Source organism: Sprattus sprattus (genome assembly GCF_963457725.1).
Source record: "Sprattus sprattus genome assembly, chromosome: 3".
NCBI classification, from domain to species: Eukaryota; Metazoa; Chordata; class Actinopteri; order Clupeiformes; family Clupeidae; genus Sprattus; species Sprattus sprattus.
The window spans coordinates 53,368,099-53,393,545 of NC_137922.1; the positions used below are offsets into that span (position 1 = coordinate 53,368,099).

General features: G+C 42.8%; 1 protein-coding gene across 1 annotated transcript in view; it reads right to left on the reverse strand.

Moving 5' to 3' along the window:
* The window catches only part of col6a1 (collagen, type VI, alpha 1), a 29,993-nt gene extending 4,625 nt beyond the window's left edge, over positions 1-25,368 (reverse strand). Inside the window, exons 1-28 of the mRNA XM_080835992.1 lie at positions 25,220-25,368; positions 22,768-22,897; positions 22,025-22,231; positions 21,262-21,421; positions 20,013-20,132; positions 19,745-19,765; positions 19,625-19,645; positions 19,191-19,235; positions 18,881-18,934; positions 17,314-17,358; positions 17,175-17,201; positions 17,042-17,068; positions 16,903-16,947; positions 15,338-15,391; positions 14,018-14,080; positions 13,645-13,707; positions 13,307-13,360; positions 13,040-13,075; positions 12,830-12,892; positions 12,160-12,222; positions 9,947-10,009; positions 9,736-9,798; positions 9,477-9,527; positions 9,343-9,378; positions 8,488-8,550; positions 2,565-2,630; positions 1,492-1,527; positions 444-480 (exon numbers count right to left, since the gene is read on the reverse strand). Of these exons, the coding sequence (XP_080692118.1) occupies positions 444-480; positions 1,492-1,527; positions 2,565-2,630; positions 8,488-8,550; positions 9,343-9,378; positions 9,477-9,527; positions 9,736-9,798; positions 9,947-10,009; positions 12,160-12,222; positions 12,830-12,892; positions 13,040-13,075; positions 13,307-13,360; positions 13,645-13,707; positions 14,018-14,080; positions 15,338-15,391; positions 16,903-16,947; positions 17,042-17,068; positions 17,175-17,201; positions 17,314-17,358; positions 18,881-18,934; positions 19,191-19,235; positions 19,625-19,645; positions 19,745-19,765; positions 20,013-20,132; positions 21,262-21,421; positions 22,025-22,231; positions 22,768-22,897; positions 25,220-25,310 (1,804 nt within the window). The 5' untranslated portion in view covers positions 25,311-25,368. The remainder of the gene's footprint in view (positions 1-443; positions 481-1,491; positions 1,528-2,564; positions 2,631-8,487; positions 8,551-9,342; positions 9,379-9,476; positions 9,528-9,735; positions 9,799-9,946; positions 10,010-12,159; positions 12,223-12,829; positions 12,893-13,039; positions 13,076-13,306; positions 13,361-13,644; positions 13,708-14,017; positions 14,081-15,337; positions 15,392-16,902; positions 16,948-17,041; positions 17,069-17,174; positions 17,202-17,313; positions 17,359-18,880; positions 18,935-19,190; positions 19,236-19,624; positions 19,646-19,744; positions 19,766-20,012; positions 20,133-21,261; positions 21,422-22,024; positions 22,232-22,767; positions 22,898-25,219) is intronic.
* Positions 25,369-25,447: the final 79 nt, after the last annotated feature.

Genomic DNA, 25,447 nt, shown 5'->3' on the forward strand with positions numbered 1-25,447 from the left:
GGTAAAAAGCTGTGTCTCAAGCCAGTGGAGGCTGCAGCAGTCAGAGAAGGTTTTCAGCTCTGGTGTTGTGTCAGCGCCCTGCAGGACTGGCTTTCTCATTACCCACACAGAAACCTACCAGCTGCGCTCACATCCTTTCACTAAAACCACCTAGACCCATGAGCACTGAAGGGATGTGCCCCACCCTCATGTTCACTCTTGTGACTGTCAAATTATTGTTATTCAATTACATACAGCTAACAGGTTGATTGGAGTCAGGATGCAGAACACTGTCTTTTGGCGAGACTGCAAATTGATAATCTCCATCTGTCGTGCATCAGAAGTGATAGAGATCTTGCCAGACAAAATGAAGATATCCTTATCCTTAGATAGCCAGACCAGCGTCCAACATCTCAACCTGCTCTTAGTGTTATGCATGTGAACATGAAAGGGGGAGTACTTACAGCACATTCTCATTATGATGTCCAGGATCTCGCAGTCCTGCAACAACAGGTTGGAGAATGACATGCATTTATGTTTTATTATGGCATACCGTAATTGTGAACTATACTACGGCGTGTGGTATATTTGTCTCTCCTGCACAATCTCATTGCCGTCTTTCTACAAAATGCTCTTACAAGCTCAGTAGTTGCGTAACTGAATAAAAAGTTATTTACAATTATTTGTAGGAGAATGTTTGTTCTCTCTTTCAAAAATGTGTGCATGTGTTAGATGTTAGATGACATCTGTCATGCAAAAAACTAAAAGACGCTAAAGCCTATCAATGTCAACCCCTGGGAATGGTGTGTTTGTCTGTGATTCTCCTGGGAAGTCACAGTACAATGCATCCCTATACACCATCATGCAGAAAGAGAGAGAGAGAGAGAGAGAGAGAGAGATAGAGAGAGAGAGAGAGAGAGAGAGAGAGAGAGAGAGAGATCCTCGCAGCTTAGCAAAAAAGCTCTCTGATATGATTTACACTATGTATGTTTTTAAGCTGACACATTTTGTTTCTCTGTCCAAGGGATGTTCCCACGCAGGAAGACTCACGGCCTGAGATGCCGCGGCCTTAACATGGTTGCATATCTGCAGTGTTGCAATGTTTCATCTGGCAGATGGGACTCTTTTTTCCGCTACAGGGGCTTGCTCGTAAAATGCTTTGGAGGAATGCTTAGACTACAGCTGTTCTATATCAGACACAGAGCCTTCATCCTGCTCCGCTGACCACACTCAGGATTAAAGGGGGTTATTTTGCCTGCCACTGGCTAGAGGAAACATCAGAGATTCTACTTTTTTAATGAAGAAGAGAGATAAGAATGAGATACTATGTTTACACTTATTTTTGAGCTGTGGAGGTTTGATTCACACTGAAAGCATCCTAAAAATCACAATTTGATTTTTTTTTAGAGAACCTAGAACACACACTTTTTAGGGAACCTAGAAACACACACTTTTTTTTCTCAGAATGTATGGTGCCTCACTGTGATGTGGAAAAAAATACTCTTCACTTACGTCAGGTCCAGGAGGCCCAGGTGGACCGGGAGGGCCCTGAAAATCAGACATTCAGACAAACACATCAGGCAAAAAAAAAACACCCCATGACTTACTGGAACAACAAAAGCAAACTGTGGCAAGACCTCATTGACAAACCGTCTTTTTTAATTACATCTTTGGAGTCTACCTCTGGAGTCAAAACAAACAAACAAAGTCATGCAGTGTCATTTGTTTGTTGCGTTGTTGGAAAGAGTGTGGAATTAGCGTTGGCCCTGTGTAGAGCCACTGGCGTACCGAGCTCAGGCCAAATAAGAGCATACTTGTGGCCTGTCAAGGAAGACTCCTCCTCCCCTGGAGAGAGTCCAGTGGGAGACCGTCGCTTCACTAAATTGCACCCTGGACTCAGGCCTCCTTCCCACATGCCTATAACTCAGAGAGAGGCTGTTTATCACAGGCGAGACTACAAAGTATGCACCCTGACTCATCCCCTCGGCAGCGGTATGGTGGCAGCCGGTTTGGTCAGGGGCTTTCAATTAGCTGTTTAATGCAGCACAATCTGCCATCTTTTCTTTTCTCTTGTCTTAGCCTTTTCCTTCTTCTTCTTCTTCTTCTCCTCCGCACTCTTGCCCTTCGTGCTGCTCCCCTCTTTCTGTTGCTCAGCTGTGGTTCCTGCCATCTGCTTCATGCCTATTTGAGATATGACTCCATTGACTTTTTATATTGACCTATATAACTTACCAATTATCAGTGATACCATGGGGAGGGTAATTTTAACCACTGTTAATCCACTATCAAGATCTTCTGAAATACCAAGGTGCACTCTTGCAAAGAAGAGGTAAATCTGGTTTCAAGTAAGGGTCTTTTTGTTTCGATTGTTCTGAACAGTGCTCTTTAGCTTGACCTCACGGGAGAACTTGTGTAGGTTCCATCAACAGACATTCAAGATTGTTCTTAGAACCCTTACCGATGCTATACTTTGAGTGGTGTGGGGCCTGGAGGTTTTATCAGGGCCCAACAAACTGTCACGCAAGACTTGCAGAGTGCTGTCATAAACACATCCAGGGGTTGTGACCGGGGCTTGGCATACTTACCCCGTTGCCCTCTGGCCCTCTGTGCCCTTTCGCTCCGTTGGCTCCGGGGGGTCCTCCCTGGTTGTTCTATTAGACACAACGCACAACATAACACATGCGTGATTAGTGACGGTGCAAGACCCCATCTCTTTGAAACCCAAACGCCTCTGGCGTCCGCCATGCATTATGTCCTCTAATGACCTAATCTAGGCACGGCATCCCAGCGGCTGAGCACATACAGTGGGGCTATGGGGCGGAGGCAGTACAGGTTACGGTCGCGCCTGCGAAGGGTAATGTCAACCACCTGGTCGCCTATAAAAAAAAAAGAAGAAGAGAGGGCTCCGCCATGCTGCTTCAATTACGTTCAAATTCCACACTTCAAAGCGCACACAGAGTGTCATACATAAAACACAGCCCCCCCCCCCCCCAAGTTCTCTAGAGGGATGGGTAGATCCTTGGGTGGAATGGCATCATTGTTTGGACTCAGTCTAATTGTGCTGATGGATCTCAGACTGAGGTTAAGCCGCTGTAGGCGGGTTCAGGGGGAATGGGGCCTATGTGGCGTAGAGGTGGGACATGAGAACACATCAGTTGTTTATGGGAGAATGTCATTACAATCCCCAACTTGTGAAGAGGTTGGCCACTAGGACACACACACTCATACACCCACACACACACACACACACACACACACACACACACACACACACACACACACACACACACATACACACACAAACAGCACCTTCTCGGGCCATCTGCTCCAGATGTGGGTGAGAGGCCCTGGCTTGGGTGCTCTGTAAACCTTCTCAGTTCACACATCAAACACAGTATCAGGGGAATACCCCCTCTAACAGCATAGAGTCATTGCGAAGGACAGATGCGACAGGTGAAGAATAGACACTGTAAATTAGAAGTTGTCCACAAACGACATAGTCTATCTAGACTTGGAATAGGGGCAGGTAATTGCTTCCTGCCCAGAACACTGGTTCAAATTAAGTAAATACACAGATTTTTCATAGCTGAATATTGCTACCTTAATTTGCAATGACAAGTAAAAAGTACCTTAAACACAAAAACAATAAATAATGTTGAGGCAACAGTCTGTGGGGAGAAAAATGGGAAACTAAAGGCATCCTAAATCATCAAAACTAAAAACAAATTCTGATACTGTCACTGAAACAGTAATATGTGTAAGAGGCGCAGATGTAGCGTGTACAAGGCAAACAAGAACTCCAGAACAAGAGCAATCGTGTTTATCATGCTGAACAATCAAACCAAAACGAGGAGATATGCTTCATATGGTACAAGGCTTAAAGTGAGGGGCCAATACTTGAGAGGGGGGGCGGGGGGTATGGGGTATTAGCCCATAGCATAGCTTATCATGCTAATGATCTCCTTAGTTTGACCGTTGTAAATTTCACAATAACTTGCAAGCCTGTCACTGAAATGATTTAAAACAAATCAGACAGCCCCCCCCCAAAAAAGACCAAACGAATGGAGTGTTGAAACCCTAAGCAGACGAGGTGCACGACATGAAGTCAAGGACCATGTGTAGCAGCAAGGAACGAAACACAGCTTGATTATGTTCTCAGTCTTAGCAGCAGCCACTTTTCATTAGCCTGTTTGTTTGAACAGGCCTTTGCAGCAGCCATTTTAATTTTTCATGCTCCGCTAATAATGAGGTGGATACATTTCTTAATCTTTCCCGCACGAGGCTTCTCCTGATCGTTGGGTTGGAGTGGGGGGGTATTCAGCGGGCTGGGTGGGCTCAGAGTTTGGAGGTAATGCCACCGCACGAAAACCCACATGGGCAGAGAACATGGGGCTTTTAACACACAGTTGTAAAAACAAACCAGATTTATTATCAATTGTTTCCCAATTAAACATTCGCAGAGAAAAAAAGAATTGTGTGTTTGTTGTAAGTGTGAAAATGCACCGTTTGGGAAACATGGTACAGTGAGCCCCAACTGCACTAGACTAAAAACATGCTCCAGAACAGTTTAGAAGCATACACAATGAGGAATGATAAAGACCAGAGCGCATTACTGTAATTGGGGTGACTCACAAAACAGAAAATGAGGCTATTCAGTTGTAAATGGCTTTATGTTTTTGAAATCCTTCGCATTTGACTTTTCATGCGCTTTTTTTTTAATGCACTTTACATTTTTTTTTGTTGGTTGCCATTTGTAAACCTTCTGTGCTCTGACTTTGAAACATGTGGAAAGGTCTTTAGATCTGTGCGCAGTCACATGTTTTTACTTTCCCCTTGCCGAAAACAATACTGTCTTCATCACGTCGCCTTGAGTGACACAGATGTGGAGTGAGGAAAGTGTAAGCAAACGAATGCCCCTCAGATCTAGAAAGATCTCGCTTCTGTCTATTTTAAGGGGAAAATCGGAGAATGCTTGTGATGCAGAACAAAAACAGGATACAAGGGACGAAAAAAACACATCAAACATTTCCCACAGCCACCAAAGGGCAGTGGTTTGGCTGGTTCCTTTGGAACTCGACAAGTGAAGCTAATCACGAATGAGCATTTTTGCGGACTGGATGTCAGAAATGTCTCCAAATTGGCTCCCAGAGGTCCGTGTTGCTATAATATTGTATTCATCTGACTAAAATGTATTCTGCATAACTGGCTAAAAGAGATTATTTCCTAAAGAAAAACATGTGTTGTGTTACCTAATCACACAGCTATCACAGCATCTGTAATGCATAAGAGATCAAAAGGCTCAACTTAACGGTGCAACACCCCTCTTGGAAGGCATAATATGGGTCAGCAGGTTGAGTTCCTGTCTGGGTCACATACTTGAAAGGGTCCTGGAGCCTCTTAGGATTGTGACATCATAATAGTAGAGTTACCATCTACAGGATGTGACATCATTGGTTATAGGGCAGTGTCAATAATTGCCTGCTAAAGTCTATTGGGTGGGATACGTTCATGCGTCTGCCATGTTGACTGTTTGCTTTGTCTCTCTGGGGTATTGAGTGTTCATTGAAGAAGGAAAAAATTAAGTTGAATTTTTTTGCACATGGCTGCAACTTAACAAAATGTTTGATAACTCTAAAAGTGACATTTAACACTATCAACTTTGGCAGAACAATAACTTCAACTTAGGTAATGTTTATAAGGGTAACTGAACGTATCCTGGCCTCACTCTGGTAACCAGTTCTCTTCCATATCACAAAAAAAAACGATTCTGCAGTTTTACATGTATAAAAGGTCATTCCCAGGAGTTTATAAGTAAAACCTTTTGTATACACCACATGCAGCCCATTTTTCCAACGATTTCCAGTTAGACACTAATGTTTTGAGATTGACTTCCATTGATTTCCACCGACAAACCTCCCTGACCAATGTGGCGGAGCCATAGACAAGCTATAAACTATAAACAGACAACGAGACAGACAAACATGATCCTGTTCTGTTTACATATTTGTTTGCAATTCTAATTAAAAATGGACGGCTCCCATTCTCTTAAAATCGATAGAACTAAAACAGCTAATTTTTACAAAACCTCCACATGGATGTCTTACAACACAGACTGTGCGCACATACGACTTGTGTGAGAAGTTTTCAGTTTAATTAATTCTGCCATATCATGAATTGCTCATTTGCAACTTAAAGAAGTAAAGAAAGACACACACTATATGGAACGCTACTGGTGTTGTTTTCAGTGTGTAGACATTTTTACCATTTCTGGACCAGCTGAACATTTTGGCCCTTATATTTTTGCATATGGCTGCAACTTAACAAAATGTATGATAACTCCAAAAGTGACATTTAACACTTTTAACTTTGGCAGAACAATAACTTCAACCAAGGTAAGGTTTATAAGGGTAACTGAACATATCCTAGTCTCACTCTGGTAACTTGCCAGTTCTCAAGATGTAAGACCATACTACCAAAAAAAACAATTCTGCAGCTTTACATGTATAAAAGGTCATTCCCAGGCGTCTATAAGGTACTACTTTTTGCATACACCCCATGCAGCCCATTTTTCCACCGATTTCCAGTTAGACACTATTGTTTTGAGATTGACTTCCATTGATTTCCACCGACAAACCTCCCTGAACAATGCCTATGCTTGGTATATTAAGTTAATCAGGCCCTGTGTTCAAATACCTTTATCTCAAGTATGTCCAAGCATAGCAATGAAGTATAATCAAGCATAGCATATATTTCTATACAATACTATGGTAAGTTTCTGAGGATACAAACACAGCATTCTGCAGACATTAATCACATACACCATACATGACAACAACAAAGTGTCTGGTTGGTTTTGAGCAAACCCACTGCCAGAAATGCTTCTTTTGCTCTTAGAACCAACTTTGAAAACCACTAAAACATTGGACCACACCCATCACCTCAACATATCAAGTAACTCTAAGGGCGCTTGCCATTTTGTCTGTGCTGAAACGATGGAGGTAGCCAAATGCATCCGGCAAAAAACATATAAAATTCGAAATGGTAACAACAATTAATTGAGAGAACAAGTCTTTCTAAATAAAAAACGTGTGGAGCTTTTCAAGAAAGAGGTCCGACTGTCCGAGCACCGCTGATTCGCTCTATCGGATAGTTGATCTCTGTTTGCTTCCTTGAGCTTTATCGTTGATTTTTTTTAAGGTAGTCACACTATAAACAGACAACGAGGTCCGACAAACATGATCCTGTTCTGTTTACATATTTGTTTGCAATTCTAATTGAAAATTGACTGCACCCATCCTCTTAAAATCAACAGAACTAAAACAGCTCATTTGACAAAACCTCCACATGGATGTCTTACAACACAGACTGTGCGCACATACGACTTGTGTGGCTTGACTTAATTAATTCAAGACTTGCTCATTTGCAACTTAATAAAGTAAGTAAAGAGAGAGACACACACACATGGAACGCTACTAGTGTTGTTTTCAGTCTTCAGTGTGTAGGAATTATTACCAGTTCCGGACCAGCCGAACATTTTTGCCCTTAAATTCTTGGCAAAGATGGATCCTAAAACTGCTCACATTATGGGGAGAGCACAAAGAGGGCTCTGTGAAGATGTTCTCTCAATGCAGAGATCTACAATTGCATTGAAGTTCATATTTTGTCCTCCATTTTGTTCAGAAGATCTCTACAATAAGTGAACACAAACAAACAATCTAGGTTGGTAAAAAAAAACAATACCCAGCCAGGACTATGCCTATTTCTTTCTCATACCCTCATTAAGCAAGAGACCTTTCTGGTTACTTTGAAAGTCCTTTAAAATCCACAAGTAAAGTGTCCTACAGATAATGGAGTCATAAAAAAATGCCTCGCATACACTCTGACCCCAACTTCCTTGCGTCCATGGCAACGGAATACACACAGCTGCATGTGTTCACAGCTCGACCTGACATCTTCACATGAGAGGAGAGCTGTTGAGGCAACATGTCTGACCTTCTTTTCTGTGCTTTGTTGCATTTCATATGTGCATGAATGCTCTGCGATGTGAAACAGAGATGCAAACAGACCCGATAAGACTGCATTTCACAGGACAGAGGAAGAGAGGGAGGAAAAGACAGCCAGAGCCAGACAGGAGATAAAAATCAGGGAGTGTGAGAAGATGGAGGCGAGAGAGAGAACAGAGAGAGAGTAAGAGAGAAGGTGAATTGTGAAAGACTGTGTGAAAGAGAGAGAGATAGAGAGAGAGGGAGAGAGAGAGCAGGGAGAAAGAGAGAGAGAGAGAGAGAGCAGGGAGAGAGAGAGCAGGGAGAAAGAGAGAGAGAGAGAGAGAGAGAGAGCAGGGAGAAAGAGAGAGAGAGAGACTGAGGGGAGAGAGGGAGAGAGAGAGGGAGAGAGAGAGAGAGAGAGAGAGAGCAGGGAGAAAGAGAGAGAGAGAGACTGAGGGGGGAGAGAGGGCGAGGATGAGTCATAAAACCTCACAAATTTCCATGAACTTCCAAACAGACTCACATCATCTCCTGGGTCTCCGGGATCTCCATCGTCTCCCTTGGGCCCGGGGGTGCCAATGCCTCCCTGGAGAAAGAGGCAAACGGGAATGGGAAGGTGTTCCAAGTCATAGCACACACATCATCACCACTGGGCCCGATATAGATGGTTTGCACCCTTTGAGAGTGAGCCAGCACACCCCATCATAAATCCATATAAGCATATCACAGCACAGGAGCTAACATCTGCTACCAGAGAAACATGGCCCTCATCTTTGCCTTAAAAAAACATGGCTCAACACGCATACATGAGTCATATGACTTATTACTTCATTAGGAACCTAGACAAGAGTTGTCTGACTCAGTGCTGTGTTAGTAACACAAACATAAATCACATGGTTCATTTCTTTACCTAAGCTATGACAGCTCTTTGGGAAGTTTTATTAAAGATGTAGTAATGATTATGATGACAGAGTCTGATAACTGAAACCCTTGTATGTTAAAATTAGGTGGTGCAAGGGTAGGCGAAAGTGGAAAAAATTCTCCTAGCTAGCTGCTGCAGCTGTAAGTGGACTCATTGTTTATAACTCATTGTTATAAACACTGCAGCATGAGGGCGTCTGGCTGATGATTGGTTCCCTTCCAAATAGGCCGCTAAGAGTGACCCAATGTGCTGAGGCCAGTGTCTCCTGACTGAACCTGATTGGCTTACATCTTCACGTGTACAGGTGAGATACAGGTTCATTTCAGCATGGTTTACATCGGGTAATTCTCTCATTCTCACTTCAACTAGAAACTAGACTCAATTTAGTTTATTTTTTAGTACAATAACCTCACAAATTCAGTGAAAAAACACAAGTGCTGTGTACACTATACATACCGGCTGTCCTGCATCACCTCTTGGCCCAGGATAACCCTAAAAACAGAAATAATAATGAAATGCTTATTCAATGCTTCTCAAAAACTCTGACAAAAAAAACCCCACATCTATTCAGCACTGGCCATGATGTCTACCTGGAATCCATGACATCCTGCAGTTCCGTTACCAGGGGCACCATCTTGTCCCTGAAGTCAGGAAACAGTGTTAATCCACTTTATTTAGTATGCTTAATATTTCTCCCTTCTGTTGGGCATTTACAGACTCCCTCAACATCAACAGCTGAATAAACCACTCCAGCATCCCACCAACCTTTGCAGAAACCTACTAGGCTTGGAGTGAGGAGATGCACACTAAGGTTTGGACAGGGGAAGACAGTTACTGGGATCAACTCACCCTCTCACCCATAAGGCCCCTGTCTCCTGGAGATCCTTTGATGCCTGGGGGCCCTTTAAGTCCCTAATGCGAGAGGAAGATAGATGGGAAGTGTAGTTTATAGCGCAAGTAATCCAACTTAGGCGGTAAGAGGGAGGCAGCCTGTCACTGTTTATCTGAGCATATTGTAAATCACAGAGGACAGTAAGCAGGCTTGTATGCACATCCTCACCTCTGGCCCTGCTGGTCCCTCGTCTCCACGGTAACCCAGCAATCCTGCGCGACCAGGCTCACCCTACACGTGAAACAACATTATTAAAATTCAACTTAAATACCATATCTGAAAATGTGCTTCTATCTTGTTGTATGTTTTGTTTGTTTTGTATTTGTTAATGCCAAGAATGTATCATGAGAACAGACATTGCCAGAGTGCAGTCGGGTAGATATCTAATCAAAGCTAATCTAAGCAAAGGGGTAGATATCTAATCGCTTTCAAATTCCTGAGAGTGTTTATATGACTTCAGAGAATTACGACAGGGAATGGAGAACACTGCTATCCATTCAGGTCTAATTAAAACCCCAAAGTTCAAAACATTTAAAGGAAACAAAACCGATACTATGGTTAATTATTCTTTCCCCCTTTTTTCACAGTCTTGAGTCAGGGACTCTGAATAGACCTATGGTGAGAGTGAGTAACACAGAAGGAGGGAAATATGATGTTTATTTTCATTTTATGCCTAATTTAACCATAAGGGACATCTGAAACATGGAAGAATTGCATAAGCAAAATGGAGGTTTGGAAAGAACATTAGCCTTTCTGATGAATTAACGGACTTCTCCATATTTCCATTTCTTTGGGAAGCAGGGCAAGTCATACGCCCACTCCTACTGGAAAAAACTTGCTGCCAATAACAAAAGAAAAAAAAAAGAAAGAATTTAAGAAAAAAGACTTTCTCTCTTCGTCAAAGGCTGGTCTGGCTAGACCCCAAAGAGCGATTTCTACATGTAAACTATGGCAAAGAGCGACGCACACGAAGAGCAGTGCTATGAAACCAAACATCTGGAGGCGGGCCAAGCCTTACTTGTAAAGATCACATAACACTATGCAGTGCACATGCAGCTGTGGACAGAGGTGCTTGGTGCATCAGCTACCCTATGAGGTAGAACAGCCCACGCCATCTAAGCTGACTCACTGTGCTAAATCACCTCACAGTTCAGCAAAAGCTGGACCGGTTGTTTGAGACACACAGCGTAGCTTCTAGAGCAACGGCTGTGAAGGGTGGAGGATGATAGGTCATAGCTTAGCAGCTTGCTTTTAGTGGCTGGACAGTGTAATGGCTGTGTCTTTGCTTATATTCAAATCCATTCTTAGCTTCAATGCCTCTACACGTACATAGAAGAAAAGTTTGTTAGCACTGAACTAATCTTGGGATTCCGCTGGGTGACATAGCCAGCACCACCTTATCCAACAGCCTTGGCTATAGGTTTGGTGCTTCAGTTCGCATTTGCTCAACTTAGTGTTACCCACAAAGGTGACGGTGGCAAATGCTGAAACTTGTTTCATTGATTACTTTAATCGCTTTTATTTTGCGAAGGACTGACAAGTTTGCTCACAACAGGATTAACATTTAGCATCTCGACACTTTCATTTGGCTTTTGCTAAAAACTGCTTCACGTCCTTGACTGAACTTCCAGGTTGACATTAGCGTATAAGCTGTAAGCTCCACTAGCATAGCCTCTGCCACTGAGCAAAGGGACTGCATAAAACTAATGTTATCCAGGCCTCTGACCAGCAAACAGTTCACAATATCATAACTTTATCCCCTGTCTTACTGCAGAGGGTCCACTCTACTGGGGATAATGCAGCCCATCTGGGGTCCTTCTGGCCCTGCTGAGAGGACTCATAAATCCAGTCCTTTTCTGTCCTGTCACTAAAGCCCAATGAGATGAGTCTTATTTCTTATCTGGAAGGCGGCGCTTTGTTCTTTTCCTGCCTGGCGACCTTGCCAAAGGGTTTCTCTGACCTTGTCAGTAAGGGGGTTTGGGGGTCGTAGGGGCTGGGGGGATGCCTTTAGACGGAGGTCAAACCTGCTGACCTTCATACTATATTCGTTAGTCAGTAGGAGTAGCTAAGTAGGTGTTAGGGGAGGTAAGAAACGCTGGAAAGTGAGTCTTAGTATGGTCATTCCCAAGACAAAAGTAAAAAAAATTACAGTAGTGGTGAATGTGCTCCCCCCAAATGTAAAAACACACTATGGAATAAAGGCAAAACACAGGCTCTAGTAAAAAAAAATGTTAAGCACGTGTTTAGAGCTACACAAATTCTATGCCAATGACTGAGGAGGAAGAGTCGATGTGAGGTTCCGCGGCAACTGAAGGAAAGCTTAGGTCTTTTCTCTCGAAATTAACTGACTTGGTCAACTGACTCGGTGGTTCAGTTCTTACCGGATCTCCGTTTGGCCCAGCTGATCCCTCACGTCCTGGCTGACCACGATTCCCAGGCTCACCCTGCAGGGGTCAAAGGGTCAAAGGGTCAAAGGGTCAAAGCATTAAACCTGGTTTGACACAAGACTATTTTGATGTATTCAGGGAAATAAATGGTTATAAGTGGCGGGAGGTGCAGGTGTTTGTGAGTGACTAGTGGCATCATGTCCTCTTACTCTGGGCTAACAAGTGACAGTTGCCCAAGACAGACACACACACACCCACACCCACACCCACACCCACACCCACACCCACACACACACCCACACACACACACACACACACCCACACCCACACCCACACCCACACCCACACCCACACCCACACACACACACACCCACACCCACACCCACACCCACACCCACACCCACACCCACACACACACACACACACACACCCACACCCACACCCACACCCACACCCACACCCACACCCACACCCACACCCACACACACACACACACACACACACAAACACAGACACACACACACACACAAACACACACACACACACACACACACACACTTACATGTCTTGTCGCACATCAACATGTTTCACATCCACTTGCTTCCTGACAGTTACTGTAAAGGGAGCTGCCCTAAGCAAACAGCACTATCAGTAGGAGACTTACACCCTCTCCCCTGGGTCCACGGTTTCCTCTGGATCCTTGTTCACCCTTCTCTCCTGGATCTCCCTGTAGGGAAACAGGCTCATGGTTACAACAAGGCACTGCGGATTATTGCAGAGTATGTGCAGATTGTGAATTATGCAATAAAAAAAATGCTGAGTTGAGGAACGACAGTTCCATTTCTTTACTGTGAAAATGTAACGTAAAACTTACTCTGCCGCCTTTTCCTCCATCTGTTCCCGGTGCGCCCTTAAAAAAAGAATTAATCATTAATTTATTTTGATCAAATCCACTTCCTGCAACAGGAGAGAAAGACTTTGGTTACAAAGAAAACCCGCACACAATGACTTTCTCCAAAGTAGGCTATCCTCCAAAATAGTTCTCCTTGGCCTTGACCCTGTGGGCCTGTTACACACAGGATTCACAAAACTTCCATCATGGGGGTCTCCTGAATGTAAACATAGGCTGTGAAGTACTCACATCGTCACCTCTTTCTCCCTTGTCCCCGTTTGCGCCTTTTGGTCCCCTGTCTCCCTGCGGAAATAAACATAAAGCATATGAGGCAAACAAAACATGGAAGCTCAGAAGGACGGGATGTGGGGGAGAACTAACTGTGAATCATCTCCTGGATGGCCTAACCAACACTCACTGTCAAATGGTACCATCTGTGAGTACTCTCAACATCTTACAGTCATGTGTAAACCAATGTTTGATGGATTGTAAACCACTTCGACTGATTACCAACACAGGTATTCATGTCACTAATGATGAATGAGTTGACCAGCCTGTGCTTATTCAGTGAGGGCGTCCATATTTACCGGTGCTCCAGAGGGACCATAGTTCCCGGGCCGCCCAGGGCCACCATCAGGGCCAGAGTCTCCCTAAAGACAAGAAACACTTCAGACACTACTTCTTCATCCAGTGTGAAAGTCAATGAAATCTTTCACATCAGAACAGATCAGAATTCTTTTTAATGGCCAAGTATATTCACACATACAGGAAATTGACTTGGTGTGGTTGGTGCACAAGACATAACACATAACATAACACATAACATAACAACAAAAAAAGCATAAACAAGAACAATCACGTGTGTAGGTTAAAGCAAGCAATGAAAGGCTAATTCTTCGGTCAAACCGAAGAACTGATGCAATGATGCAAACGTTTTAAAGGGAGACTACAAGTTCATACCTTCCCTCCTTTTACACCATACGGTCCAGGATCTCCTTTTGGACCGTGCTCTCCCTGCAAACCCTGTACACAGAGAGAAGAAAACGTTTTCTTTCACACATGACAAATGGAGCAGCAATCCTCACCCCCACATAAATGATGAGCAGTAATCCCAAGGAGGATGTATTGTGTCTTGAAATAAGGGGGAATGTTACTTAAGCATGGAACTTGGTCATAAATGGGTAGCCGAGCGGTTCATTAAAAAGTAAGATCTCTCTGTGAGTCTCTGAATGTCATATTTGGTAAATGTTTGGCAGTTCTCGGGGCAAACATCCTCCGCTCTGGTCTCCAGATGCAGGGCCTGCAGAGGCTGAGTGAAAACAGCTGGAGCAGACTGAGTCTGTCTGAGAGCGCAGAGGGAGGGTGGACACCTCGGCCAATCAGCCTGGATTGGAGAGAGGGGGTCCAGGGTGACAGCCAATCAAATTGACCTTTGAAGAGCCTCAGTGCTTACCAAACAGAATTGTGCATCGCATCCTACTCAAATACACATTATGTGTGAATGCAAGACACTACAGCTAAATTTGTTTGTATGATGTGTATCTCGTTTAGTTAGTTTTTTTTACGGTTATCATACTTCAGGGGATAAAACCTGATGAGCCTGGTGATGGGATTAGGCCAATCATATTACCTCTCATATTATTATTAATAGAGTTAGATCACACTTCTAAACAGTTAACCCACAGTTAGTTCACAGTGGCTAGATGGACTGCCAAGCAAATGTCGAGTCTCGAAGGCCTGTCTAAAGTGCTCTTGAATGCTAACAGCTCACAGACTGGCACCAAGATAAGAGTCAGATGATGCCAACAGATGATCATCAACATCCACACCAAGAGCTTCTGAATGAGAGGCGCATGCAGGGAAGGAGAAAAGGAATCTTTCCACAATGTCTTCTTTTCCTTTCCTTCATCTCAAATGAAGCGTAATGATAATGATGTTGCTGATGGATGATGATCATCTGAATCATCATGAGCACGTCTTCCATTTGCTTTAGTCTATTTAAATGATTTGTTTCCCTGTCACTATATGCAATGAGGTCACAGTTTTAAGGGAACACTTTTTGGACGCTGACAGTTCTCCTTGGCGTATAGGCTTCAGAATGACAGAAGCGGGACAATGGGATGGGAGGTGTGGGGTCGATCAGATTCAACTCTCCGCATGCTGAGAGGACAGAGCTGCTGACAGACGAGTCCTGGAACAGCTGTTCCTTCCTTTCCGACGTAAACACACGGAGAAGAGCAAACACCTGGAGAGCTGAGGTTCTAAAGGGCGCCCACTTACATCTGGCCCCGGGGATCCTTTGCAGCCGGCAAGACCTGGATAACCTGCTTCACCCTGCAGAGTAACAAAGGACACTGCATAAATAAACAGGAGAACCCACACAAGAGACTGGGGGGGGGGGGGGGGGGTATATACACGCATGCACGTGCAAGGTTGCAATGTTGAAAGTTTGAACCACACACATATATACACTCACAGACACCCAGATATACATCCGTTCAAGCACAGCAGAGATGTACAGATGAAGGAAAAGGTCGCTCACATTTACACACACACACAGACACACACACACACACACAGACACACACACACACACAAACACACACACACACACACACACATATTTACACACACACACACTTTTACACATTTACACACACACACACACACACACACACACACACACACACACATATTTACACACACACACACTTTTACACATTTACACACACACACACACACACACACACACACACACACACACACACTCACACACACACACACACACAGACACACACACACACACACAGCATGGTAAGGTCAGTCAGTGTGGGAAGTGTACATCTGGGTCAAACAAGCAGAAACAGCTGGAAGGGAGAGTGTGAACTGTGAAGACCTGACCTGTGATAGTCAAAGCACACACACACACACACACACACACACACACACACACACACACACACACACACACGCACACACGCACACACGCACACACACACACACACACACACACACACACACACACACACACACACACACTCACACACACACACACACACACACACACACACACACACACACACACACACACACACACACACATTTCATACGCATTTCGCAGCCACACCGCTTGAACTCCCAGTGTGACATGCCAGCGTGACATGTGACATGCCATTACAATTAGCACATGCTACATAGCACATGATATACAGCACATCAGGAGGAGGAATACACTGCAACAACAATCAAACGCAGGACCCACTCTCCAGACCACACAGATAGGCCAACCAGGCAAGCATACAGTGTGGGGGAGGCGACAGCACTTGGAACCCATGACAGCAACGGATCAGTGGGAAAGGCAACAGAGCATCTGAGCGTGGACCTCGTCAAGGGGCGCTCACTAATCTTATCGACACAAGGCGGAGACGTCTGCTGGGGTTATTCTAGTGAGGCGTAAAACATGCCGGACAAAACTTCCCAACTAACTGTCTGAGGGCTGAATTCTTTGAAAGTCAGGGGGCTAATCTAGAACCTTTTTATCAGGATTATTTATAGTCATGTAGAAATATATTTATGAGTCCCAATGCAGATTCTGAGAATCAGGTAGATGATCAGACTGTTAAATGTTGATGAAATGCGGTCTTGCTTAGCTGGAGTTCAGAACTGCAGTCTTCGCTGCCTTTGGTGGATGTTATCAGTCACCATTATTACTACTATTATTATATTACTACATTATTACATTATTATTACTATTAGTGCATTCATGAGAATAGAGGAATTATGTGGGAAGAGGGGTACTGAGTCTGAGTGAATGTTGATAAGTATGAATGAAGTGATCCCTTTACCTTACGTCCATCAGTTCCATCAATACCATGTAGTCCTTTGTCTCCCTGGATGAGAGATTTAGAAAAACATTTTAACACCAGTTGAATCTGAGAGTTGATATCTTAAAGGCTAATGTTTTTAAGAAGAGGGATGCTTTACCTTGAATCCTTTGTGGCCCCTCTCTCCCTGGGTGATACAAATGAAGTATGTAAATGTGTTTCAGCAATTTATTAAAGGAAGTCATTGATATACTGTAATTAAGTCAATTGTAACCTGTATTGTATAATTTTACCTTGTCGCCTCTCACTCCTCTGTCTCCCTATGAAGGAAAGAATACGGAAAATATTAAAACATTTTTATTAGGTAATTCATTAATTAGTCCGATGGGCACAATGGCATATTGTTGTAGAGACCAAAACGAGTAAACCAACCTTCATTCCTTGGTAACCAACAGGACCAGGATCCCCAGCGTTTCCCTAGTAACGCATAAAAGAACATTAAGCAACTTGGTGGTATTCCATTCACATGCTACTTCAAAATGAATTCTGCGGCTAGAAAGACAAATATCATATTTCACGTCGAGCCTGATGACCTTGTGAGTCAATGGCCAAATGAGTTTGTCTGACTGTCACTGGGACTGAGTCAGGAGACAGTTTGACCTAATGAATGTGTTTATCTGCATGGGAGAAACAGATAACTCTAAATAATGGGTTCTCTGGCTCTCCATGAGCATGACATCTAATGGAATAGCTGGTCACAATCCAATGTTTGTGAATGGGTATCTTGTGTGTACACACACACTCTCTCTCTCTCTCTCTCTGTGTCTCTGTCTATCTCTCTGTGTTTGTGTATGTGTGCCTCTGTCTGAGTGTGTGTGCGTATCTAATGTGTCATTCTACTGTACACTGTTTCAGACAGGACATTCCTTCATACTGCATGGCAGCAGCTGTTTTCGGGTTAGAGTGTACAGCCTGAGGCTTTACAGGTTATTACTGCCAAATGAAAGTGTACATAACTCCTGTTAACCTTCCTAGGACACAATAACAACATAAGACATGGCACAATGTGCAGGTTGGAGTCCAGGGTACATTTGAATGGGGTTAGGGTCTTAAAGTGATGAAGCTTATTTGTCTATTTATGTCATCCATAATTCTACCCGTGCTAACACTGATCCTTATTATTGGTAATCATCAATGAAAATCCTAAAAGTACCTGTACTAACACTATCCCTAACCACACCAACTTTGATCCAAAATGTCATTCTAACTTAATCTTGCACAACTACAAGACAGGTTTCCACTTTCAAATATGTGGATACTGATGGGATAGGGTTCTCTTTGTCTTGTATGTGGTATGTGTATATCATTTGTATCTGGCCCATACATCAATTAATGTGTATATAGACTTTGAATACTACGCAAGTTGCATGTATATTTCATGTCTTCATTTTGGATGACTTGTTTAAATATTTTGATAATAAAGAAAAGAACCACACTCTCAAACGTAAACTCTTTCTTACTCATGTATTGGGGGCATGTCGAAACACGGTTGGATTTTGGCACCTAACCATCTTCACTATTGAAAATGAAGCTGAAGATGAATCTGAGATGGGTTAGTGCTGAAACGCATCCATCTTTCGATGTGCTCCCAATGGATGATTAAGAAAGGCTATATGCTTGAGAGTGCGGTTCCATTCTTTCTTATCAAAGACAGCAAAAATGGAGTTGAGCGCGCCTTCTTCCTTGCTTGTTTAAAGATCGCCGCTAATGGTTGATGGAATTGAGTTTTTGTACTGTAAAAATGCTCAATTGATGTTTTAAATCAATATTGGTATCCTGCAAGCTACAGGGAACCTGCTTAGGACATGCCAGCCTACTAATGTATTTCTTGCATATATACAGCGTATGAGTTTGTACATATGTATGTTGCAGTAAGGAAGTTGCCCTTTGATAATGCAGTGTTCTGTGCTGTTACGTTGACAGCTATTTCGATACTCACAGGGTTACCGACGTCTCCCTTCTCTCCATGCATGCCTGGCCTACCAGCTTCTCCCTGAAGACAGACAGAGACAAAGACAGAGAAACAGATCAGGGACACAATTGAGATTGAGCACAATGTTATGCAGGAATTAGTAGAACTGAGTAGTAATCATACTGTAAGGGATGGTGTTTAAATCATTTTGACAGATCATATCGGTGATTCCAGCACTTTCTCAGAATGCCATATCCATATACAGATACATACATTCATTGACATACATAGATACATACATTCATTCATACAGAAATGTTTTTTGCATGCTGCTCACCTTGTGTCCTGGATCACCCCCAGGGCCCTTCGGCCCACCTTTAGCCTGCAAACAAAGAATTCTTGGTTAAAAAAAATATGAATTGAAATATGAAATATGAATAAAATATTTGCCAAATCTCGCACAGGATGGGCTATTCGAACACATGGTTGAGTTACCACCCATGCAAGTTGTCATTTGTGTTCTTTGATTGTATTGGACAATATGCCAAATGGTTCTTACTCGTCTCAAATGGTTCTTACAGTATGCCAAATGGTTCTTACTAGGTTCTTACTTGTTTCTACTTTTTATTACACTCTACCTGATATACTTGTATTGTAATACAGTTTTAGTGTGGCAACCCTATTGCAAAAGTGAGTCAGACTCTGCCTAGTTGTGTTGTTCCTGGTTAAGAGATGGAAATACTGAGGACTGCAGGAATGCTTTTCACTCACATGGCAGTCGAAGGAACAGCACTGTAAGCAAAGAGAGAGAGAGGACAGTGTGTAAGAGTTTATACTGTTACATCAGTCATATTATTACAGTAAAGGTGAGGCACACCAGAGAGCACATACCACATCTTTTGTTTCATTTGTCTGAAAAGGAAAAGAGAAAGAGGACACGTTATTATTTGATAGATACATACATTCTTCTTACACAATATAAGAAATAAAATCAAATAAAAAAAATCCATATCAAATCATCTATATAAGAATTTCAATTTCCAAGGCAAGTATAGACACACCTACACAGTGGACAGACACTATGTTTGTGCTAAATAGTGATGAGATGTCCTGACAATGGCAGACACAAGATAATCACTGCCTTTTCCAGCACACTTACAATGATGTCAATGATGGTGTGAATAGTGGAGAGTTGACTGGAGGTGTCACGGTCCTTGTTAGCAGCAGTGAAGTTCTGACGGTAGTTTTTATCTGTGGCGATGATAGACAACCTCATATCCTTTGGAAATGAAAACAGAGAGAGAGAGAGAGAGAGAGAGAGAATGAGAGAGAGAGAGAGAAATGGGGATTACTATAGAGACATCTATTGCTAAGAAGTGTGAGCGCTTTCATCTTGGCCTCCTTATCTCTTGCAGATATAGCTGGACATTTCAAGACCGGCAAGTGATGGACAGTATTTCGCCATAATTTCAAAGTTGATCAGCACACATCTTGTTACAGGAAGTACACCTACTGAAAGACTGAAATAACCTTCCTCATGCAGCTAGGAAACATTAGATAGGACTTCACTTTGCACTCGTGTTTCTGCCTGAACTGCAGAACCAGCCTATACTTAATGTAAGATGTATTTCTTCAAATGTTTCTCATTAGGTGTCACTAGACTTTACTTATTACACGGCTCTTTTTAATGCTGTAGAATTCTCCATTCACTTGAATGGGGCTTCCCAACGTTCTGCGGTCCGTTATTAACCGTTATCTCCCTCTGGAACGAAATACTGTTTTCTGATTGGCTAATGGGGTGTACAATAAGTTCGTATAGATGGACACCTTGGACGTAGTCCCAGTAGAAAAGTTAAATCGCCGTTCCATATCCATGCTCTTGAATGGTTACCATTGACAACCAACGTAACGTTTGTTTTTTTGAAAAACAGCCTGTTCCAGGCACTACTTTCTCTAACGGGAGCACTAGGCTTCAAATTAAGAATTCATCAGGTTATTATGCATATTAAGTTTCCTAAAGATAAAGGAAATTCTAAATAATAATAATAATAATAATAAAAACATTTTTGGATGTTGTAAACGGGAGATAAGCGGGATAACGGCCTTCGAGCTGTCCAGTTCTACAAAGATAATGGACTTGGCGGAGCAACACCACTCCGCTCCGCGTCGTGGTGTTCTTTGCCCCGCAGCGTCCATTATCTTTGTAGAACTGGACAGCTCGTCGGCCGTTATCCCTTACATAGCGGACCGTTGCTATGCAATAATGACCGCTGTCAAGGAAAGTGGCCTTTTTACCTCCGCTTTGCGTCGGGGTGCTGTTCGCCCTGTCGGGGCTTATTTTCCCGTCAATGACCGGCGTTCTATACATTATCCCTTACATGGTGGTCAGGCATCCATTCTGCACTCACCAGTTGATCTGGAGAGATGGCCACAGCAAAGACTTTGATGCCGTGCTGTCTGGCCTCATTGGCTGCGTCCTGGATGCCTCCGCATGGCTCTTTGTAACCAGTCTCGGGGTGGCCGTCTGTCACCACTACGATGTACTTGTTCTCGTGGTAGTAGGAACCGCTGGATAAGGAAGGAAAATCAGAGGATGCACTTAGTCGGTGTTCCGTGTGTGTGCCTGTAACTCTAAAGCTGGTAGAACATTGTGCTAATGCTAACAAGGTGAGGGATTGCTAGGCACCCCGCACATGGATAACACGACTGCAAGTCACTCTAGACTCAAATGCAAAATGAGCAAATGCAAATGTAAGCGTGGTGTCAAACATGGCAAGGTTGCATTCTCTGAGGACAGATTAGTGTTGCCTAAGTTCAGGTAATGGCTGGAAAGTAACAGTTATAATGTCAGTGAATCAGATGATAACACTGTTCTGAATGAAGTTCTGAATGAATATTTTTCATTTGTGTCAGAAAATGTTTCACTTGAATTAAGGTGTAAGGTGTAAGGTTTTACTTGAATTTCCTTCTAACTTTAGTTTCAGTTAATGAAGCATTGTGCATGACCACACTTAAAACCTAATGAGTATGTATGCATATTGTGTGTGTGTACATATACAAATGTAGGTATACATGGTGAATCAGCATCCGGATGAGTATGTATGCATATTGTGTGTGTACATATACAAATGTAGGTATACATGGTGAATCAGCATCCGGAGTCATACATACTCAATCATTATCTCTGCGATGCCCCTTTTGATGGCACAGTCCGTGTAGGTGCCCTTGCCGATGTACTTGATGTTCTTGACGGCTGTCTTCAAGCCTCTCCTCTCATCGTCCTTTTGCATGTCCCTCAGCTCTCTGACCAGCTGCACTTCGTCGCTGTAATGCAGAGCTCCTGCATTCCATGTCAAACTTCGGTCGCATGGCTGGTGTCTAGCAAGACAGGGATGACAGGCAGTGTCCATAGACTTAATCATAAGTGAGTCCAAAAAGACTACGTATTGAGTGTTATTGCCACAGGTATCTAGCAGCATAGGGAAAACAGGCATGTCCATAGACTCAATCATAAGTTGAACGGCAAAGACTAGTTTTAGAGTGTTATTATCACACTTCACAAGAAAAGTATTGGCAAATACATTATTGCTGAGGCAATGCCTGAAATGCTGTGGTAAAGCTGGTAATGCTGTAATCACACATGCTTAGTCTCTAAAGGCTTATCACATATATTTGTAGTGCTCTAAAACATGTTTTTTTACTTTGGTTATCCAGCATGTTTTTTCGGGGGATACAAACATGTTTTTGAACACATAAATTGACATGGTCTGATCATTGTGGTCTGGTATAGAGTGGAATGACAGCTTTATTTCACTCTGTTGAATTCAGTGTCCTTGTCTTAAAATGGCTGAAATCACAACACTGAATGTACAAATTCTGAGTGTAGAATAGAGGCAGTATTTAATTATATCTACATTTCCTTGAGCTCATCAATAAATTTGTTGGTCCAATCCTGGATCTGGCTGATGTAGTACTCTGGCGGTTTGGATCGGAGTGCCACACTCTCAGAGGTATCCAAGACGAAGAACAGATCCACTGGGCAGTCTGAGTGGAGCAGAGACAGATAGATAGAGAGACAAATAGATAGAGAGAAATAGAGAGAGAGAGAGAGAATCAAAACAGATGAACACTAATGTCACCTATGTGTCCATAGAAAGTTGATTGGCATGATTATCTTGTGCTATAAGGCTTCCTGATTCTCAACTGTGAGGCTGTATGTGAGACTCTGCCAATACTGCACCCACATGCCATTCATTCAATCCACACCTATAGAGTTTCCCTGCTTCTGAACACTGCTGGTAAAAGACTGCAATCTGGGTCCAAACATGTACAGTATTCTTGGCTCTTTAGAAGCTTCTGATTCCACATAGAACCCTTTTTACATGAAGAACTATCGATGACAAAGAGCCTGGAAACTACTGCACAGCTGGTTAGGCAAGTCAGAGGAGTTCTTAAAGGGGCCTACTGGGTTCCAACCATAACCTTTAGAGGCTCTTCCATGGGGTCAACCTGAAGAAGACTGTTTATAAAGAATGCAATGCCACATCTGTGTTATCAATCAGCTAGCCTCTGGTGTGCACCTTCTTCCAGTGTGGTATGTGTTCTTTAGCAACTGGGTAAGTATTTTTGGCCAGGGAAACTGGGACCCATGTTACAAAGATTTGGACTTTTCATCATTACACTGTCTGACAAGAACTCAGCAATCAATATTTTGTAAATAAAGCAAACAAGAGACTCATAGATAGTGTGAGATACATTAACAAATAATGATACGATGCCATGTAAAGTATTGTGGTATCAGTATTGGTAAATGTAATCGACAGGGCAGCAAATTATACCATTTTGGGGTGACCAGGTGTCCTGCTTTGCGTTGTACTGTTAGCATTTTGACCCCTTTTTTGTTTTTTAATTGTCAGAAATAAGAACACATGGATGTGCTCTTTTACCAGCCCTGCACTTGAGCTGCTCTGAGTTTCTATGCTATTAAATAGCCCTACTGCAACGTCAAAAAAGCAGCAACCTGGCCCATGCAAATGGCTTTCATCCATTGGCTGAGAAGAGAGTAGTGAGGGCGGTCATCAAGAGGCTCTGACAGCCGTCAATCAAACAGTGCAGATGTAGGGCTAGGGGAACCCCTCTGCTACGTCACAGTGACCAATCTTACACAAACTGTGCAGATAAGATAGAAGCTACCAGGTGACATCATAGCCATAAAGAAAAAAAATCATGTTTAGTAAAGAATGGGTGAAAAAAAGAGACTTTTTTTTCTTTATTTAGATTTTTTTCCCCCTTCTGACCATGCTTTTCATCCAATAGAGATTTTGGTTTGATAAAAAAATATTTGCATTAAAACTGTTATGTATATATACTGTATATAGCCTCTTGATATATACATGTTACATATTGTAGCTGGATTTGATTCTAATTATAATTTGACTTGGCCGATGCATGTTTGATGTCTGTCAATAAAGACATGTTACATTGCAAGATTATTGCTCCTTTGGGATGACAAACAGCACTGAAATATATCTTTCATATAGCAAAAGCTGAAGCCTTTATCTTTTATGGACTAACTGGTGTGCTGTGTGGAATCAACTACAGAACAAAGTATTTACGAGCCAACAGGCAGAATACAAATGTTTCTTATTCAGTTAGACATCATATCACCCTCTCAGCATTGAACAAATGTCCCATATTGTCCCACTCAAACGTACTGTTCGTTCCACATCTGTTTACATCTGGTCATCCTATGCTTTCTGCTTGTTACTTTATCATTATTTAGTTAATCTTCCGTAGCTCAACACTCAGGCTGCATGGCCAAGTTAGACAGGCCTCTTAAACGTAAAACAAGATGTCAGGACTTGAACTCCATTCACACAGGCTACCAAGCACAAAAGCAGTCACTGCCTTCCGCAACAGCATCTTACATGCTGTGAAATAATTCCTGTCTTTAATTACATTTCTGAAAATAAACACACCTTATATAAATATCTCCTGTATCATTAAATCAAATCAGCATATAACATAACGAATTTAATTGACGTATGAGTGCTCGCTCAGTTTACAACAGCAGCCTACACTAGTAAAAGCAATCCAGGTAACCCTGGCCAAACAGAAGCCATCTTTTTCTTTGAAGCAATTTAGAGCGTAAGCCATTGTAGCAAGCACATAATTCATATAACAACTTAAATAGGAATTGTTACTTCAGTGATGCACGCAGCTCAGCAAACTTTTCTTTCAACTTCAGTCGGGATAAAAGACTATCATTTGGCTTTGCCTTTCTGAACGTAAATGCACAAGTAATTGAATCCACAAGTAAATACCAGTAACATTTAATATCGTAAGTGATGCAAGCACAGTTATTACCTTGAAACGGATTTCTTTGCCTTTGAGTTTGCATCACTTCCCATAACGAGCACAGCCAGAAAGCCGTTAGAATAAGTCCCCTTCGAGCCATGGTCCTACAAAATGGTCGTTAACAGGATTGTAATCCAAAAATGCCCCGCTGGACCAGCGTAACGGGACAGAGGAGAGGGAGGAAGCGTCGGCTGGAAGCGCAGCCCCAGATGTGAACGCCTTAATGTGAAGGAGGGC